Source organism: Vigna radiata, chromosome 3 (assembly GCF_000741045.1).
Source record: "Vigna radiata var. radiata cultivar VC1973A chromosome 3, Vradiata_ver6, whole genome shotgun sequence".
NCBI lineage: Eukaryota > Viridiplantae > Streptophyta > Magnoliopsida > Fabales > Fabaceae > Vigna > Vigna radiata.
In genome coordinates this window covers 9,530,812-9,534,803 of record NC_028353.1, presented here as the reverse complement: position 1 = coordinate 9,534,803, position 3,992 = coordinate 9,530,812, and the positions used below count along the sequence as shown (strand labels likewise).

Genomic DNA, 3,992 nt, shown 5'->3' with positions numbered 1-3,992 from the left:
AATAGTTAAGTTGCTGTGAATTTGAATGGTTAATTCTGTTATATTTAATTTTTTTACTATACATAAAGCTTTAAATTTGTGATAGAATAAGTGACTAAATGACAAGTATATAAATTTGGAAGTGTATTTCTCAACCACCTCATTATATCATAGAAAGAGATATGTCTCTGAAAAATATGACATGTGCATTAAACATCATTTATCTTTTTACATAACGAAACAAATTATAGTTTACATTTTTCTCTCCCATGCCATGGCCATAGTTTTTTATTTTATTTTTTTCAAGTCAAATTGAGATTTGGCAACAGCACATGCAAATATTAATTAGGTTTTGGTTAGGATGGGAATCGTGAGATTATTTAAAATTCGAAGAGAACACTTGGCAATTTCTCAGCTACATATGTTCCTCAGAAAAACTTTTGGTGATTAATTAAGTTAATTAATTATGATGTTTGGGTCAACTGTGATTAATGTCGTTGTTTATTTGCTCAATTATTGAACTCTGCAGTGTCCGTGCTCTTCCAAAACTAGAAAATGTAAAATTATAAAAGCTGAAAATATAATTTCATGAAAAGAAAAATCAACCGGACAACACCGTAGTTGTCCAACTTAAGTTGTCGCTTTCCCCTTTCTGCAGTTTCGTATCTTTGAAGGCGTGATGTGCTTAAATATATTCAGCAAATGACACGCAAGCCTCATATGATTAACTGCTTCATTATTTAATAAAGATATATTTTAATGTGATCACATTAAAAGTAATCAATTTAATTATTTAAAAAGTATAATTATCAGAATTTTTTCATTATTGAAAAAACACATAAGAAATATTTTTGTGTAGAAGAAGATGACATTCGGAAAGCAGTTAGGAAAAGTGCCCATGTTAGGAAAAGTTGTTACAACTTATGCCTATCTTTCTCACACCCTAACATCACTGTTTGAGTGTGCGCCAGCCACATAAAATAAAATAAAATGTAGTGAACCAAATTCAATCATTTTTAACACTACATTAAATTGAATAATTAGTTAAGCTATTTTCAAGATATTAAAGAGAAAGATTTTACGATTCAATTTTCTGTTTATTCTCACTCATTTTTCTTGGTTCTCTTTTGGCTTTTGATTTATCAAATATCAATCTCATTCTCTGCCTTTTCCGAGTAATAATATAAAGAAGATGAAATCTAGATTCTTTACCACGCACTGAAGGTTCTGCTTTATATCTGCAAAGCCTGAAATTGTGGAGAAGACGATAACATGAGGTGGTCCCAATATCAAAGGCCAAACCTCAATGCATGCCACCTGTTTGATATCAGACCACGGAACGTGGCTTCTAGTTTTATTTTAACCTTTCAATGGTGTATCTACAAACAAAAATCTAATGGAAAACTCAGATGGATTCGGTGATTAAACAAAAAAGTTATGAAACTAATTATTTTGAAACCATGAATGGTTAATATGTTTTGAGATATGAACAATTTATGATAATTTTTTTATATAAAAACTAGTATCCTAATCTAACCTTCGGTATATGTTGCATGGACCCTCGGCTTCTTAGGTAGCATGCTAACAGATCATTCTGATATTGTCAAATTTCAGAGAAAAGTCAAAGTTCAGTTTATGATTTTATTGCTTTTATTCTTGATAGCAAAAGGCATCGAGACAAATTCACGTGATTGATGTCCTCTTCAATGCTAATAAATATGCATGCAGAACGTAAGCTAATATAGTATACATATTAATAAAGAAGGAAACTACTTTAGATCTAGCTATAGAACAGTTCATTGTAACTAATTCAGAGAAAACTACCATGTAGAGATAAAGATATTACCATTATTTTGTTAATTAAATTCTAGGGAAAGATAGAGGCAGTGGCACACACTGAAAGTTATTGGATTAAAAAGTCATGCATTCTGAATTTGTAGAATGCCGAGCTCACAATTATCAGAGCAAGGATTTTCTAGTTCTAAAATTCTGTGCTTGATTCTTGTGACATTATTATTTCCTTCGACCCATGATTATAGTCATCTACTTTGAGTTTAAACTTCTCTCTCTTTGTGATGAACGAATGGCATCGATGACTTCCTTTACTTGAGAAATGTCAGGAGGTTTTCCACCTTGCGCTGGCCAAAATTCATCAGTTGCCAACACCTGCACCATTAACAATAAGAAAGCAAAGATGTTACCATGCTAATATATACTGCAGAGAAAAACGAAATTATTGTTCACATAAAAAAGCTATGCATCAAAAGAAGAAAACTAGTGTTTGAAGTACTCACTTTCACTTGAAGTTGAAGAAACTTTACGTAGCTAATTGCTTTCTCCAGCATGGTAACCATATCAACCTGCAAATTTCATCATCAAGATCATTCTGATGTGTCAAAAAGCCTGGCCTTATTGCTACAAATGAAGTGAAAGAGAAAGAAAAGAAAAGCACCTTGGAGCCGTTAGGCACTAGCTCCTGTAGTATCTTCAGTCGTTCACTTATCCTCTCTCTTCGATTCTGCAAGACAAACATTCTATGAACATTGAATTCTCTTAATTTTAGCTTTGCTTAGTTTACAATCAAAACTTTGTCCGTATATCTATAACATAATAAATTGACTTAGGATAGAAGCAAACCTTGGCAGCCACACTTTGAGGATCCTTGGAGGGGCTTGACTTATGTTTTAGCGTTTTACTCTCAGTTGAGCATTGCTTCTTTGCAGCTTTCATGCTCTCTCCCTGCAAATTCAAAGTCAAACTTCACCAGTTAACATTCTATACCTTCAGAAAGCTTTCTAAGGACTGGTCAGTTATGAACATGTTTTTTTTGTACAGAAAAGTTGAACCTAAAAGAACTCGTGCATGCTAAGCGTTCTTTTATGAATATGGTTTTGGTATGATATTACAAAGGAATACCATAGAAGGACGCTTTTGCAACACCATCTCTCGTGCTCCTAACTTGTGGAGGCTCTTATCGTTAGGGATAGTTGGTGCTGAGTAGAGCCACCCTGATGAACGTTCGCCATATTGCTTCTCTTTTGCATTGTCGACCATGGAGCTATAGCCACTAGCAGTTTGAAAGCAATTGGAATCCTGCACCAGGCGCATGTCTTTATTACTTCTTGGACTATGCTGATTCCAGTGGTTATGACCTTGATGCAAACTATTCTCCCAAGAACAGTACTCTTTCTGACTAATATCTTTCGAGTAACAACTGTTAGGGACCAGCCTGTTATGCTGAAAGCTAAGCAAAGATTCACCAGCTTGCATGAGATTGCTGTACCCTTTGAAATTAATCAGTGATTCTTCTTCGCCAAGCTGGTAACTTTTCTCCTTATAAGTATACCCTTTGCCACTGCCGGATAGAGGAGGAGAATGCGTTATACCTGAATCATTGCTGAGGCCATTGGTAGTTTGTGAGCCATCTTCCTCTTCTATAACTGATTTGTGGTACTCATTGACTCTACGAACGGTCACTGAGGTAGTTTCCACAGCCTCACTGAAAACACAGTTTGGAACCTTGCTGCTCATGGTTGAATCATGTGGAATGTTTTGGTCTTTGGCGAGTGCCATTAGAGAGGTAAGGAAGGTTGGTTGAGGTTGGTCAAATAGGAATAGTAAGGGAGGCGTATGTGTAGATGTCAAACATTCAACTCAAATGTTATTTTATACATTAATGGAGATGGGAATTAATAGTGTGTGTGACAGAAATATTAAGTATGGGGAAACAAGAAATCATAATCTAATAGTATAATATTAAGGGAGGTTATGAGTTTCCATAATGTGAGATTAATTCATCTTCATATTGGGATTGTTAGCTGGCAGAAGTTAATGCATTGAAATGAGAGAAGATGTTAAGCATTGGAAAGTAGCACAAGGATCGCCGGTTCCTTCGCACAGATCCACGTCTCTGTTTGAAGAAGAAGCTGGAGGTTATTGAGGTTGTTTCTTACATGTTTCCTTTCACTCACCATGAGCACGTGGAGTTGTGTTTTATTTTATACTTTATGTTA

General features: G+C 34.8%; 1 protein-coding gene across 1 annotated transcript; it reads right to left on the bottom strand.

The window, feature by feature from the left end:
* Nucleotides 1-1,768: 1,768 nt before the first annotated feature.
* Nucleotides 1,769-3,654, bottom strand: LOC106757006 (putative transcription factor bHLH086). The gene is made up of 5 exons (XM_022778994.1): nucleotides 2,896-3,654; nucleotides 2,617-2,718; nucleotides 2,432-2,497; nucleotides 2,274-2,339; nucleotides 1,769-2,145 (listed from the first exon to the last, which is right to left on the bottom strand). The coding sequence occupies exons 1-5, from the start codon at nucleotides 3,550-3,552 to the stop codon at nucleotides 2,023-2,025; spliced, it is 1,014 nt and encodes a 337-aa protein (XP_022634715.1). The 5' UTR covers nucleotides 3,553-3,654; the 3' UTR covers nucleotides 1,769-2,022.
* Between the last annotated feature and the right edge of the window lie 338 nt (nucleotides 3,655-3,992).

Coding starts and splice junctions, on each gene's coding strand:
- LOC106757006 (XM_022778994.1), bottom strand. CDS start 3,552: ATGGCACTCGCCAAAGACCAAAACATTCCACATGATTCAACCATGAGC. Junction 2,719..2,895: donor TGCAAAAGCGTCCTTCTATG/GTATTCCTTTGT, acceptor TTGAATTTGCAG/GGAGAGAGCATGAAAGCTGC. Junction 2,146..2,273: donor TTCTTCAACTTCAAGTGAAA/GTGAGTACTTCA, acceptor TTAATGGTGCAG/GTGTTGGCAACTGATGAATT.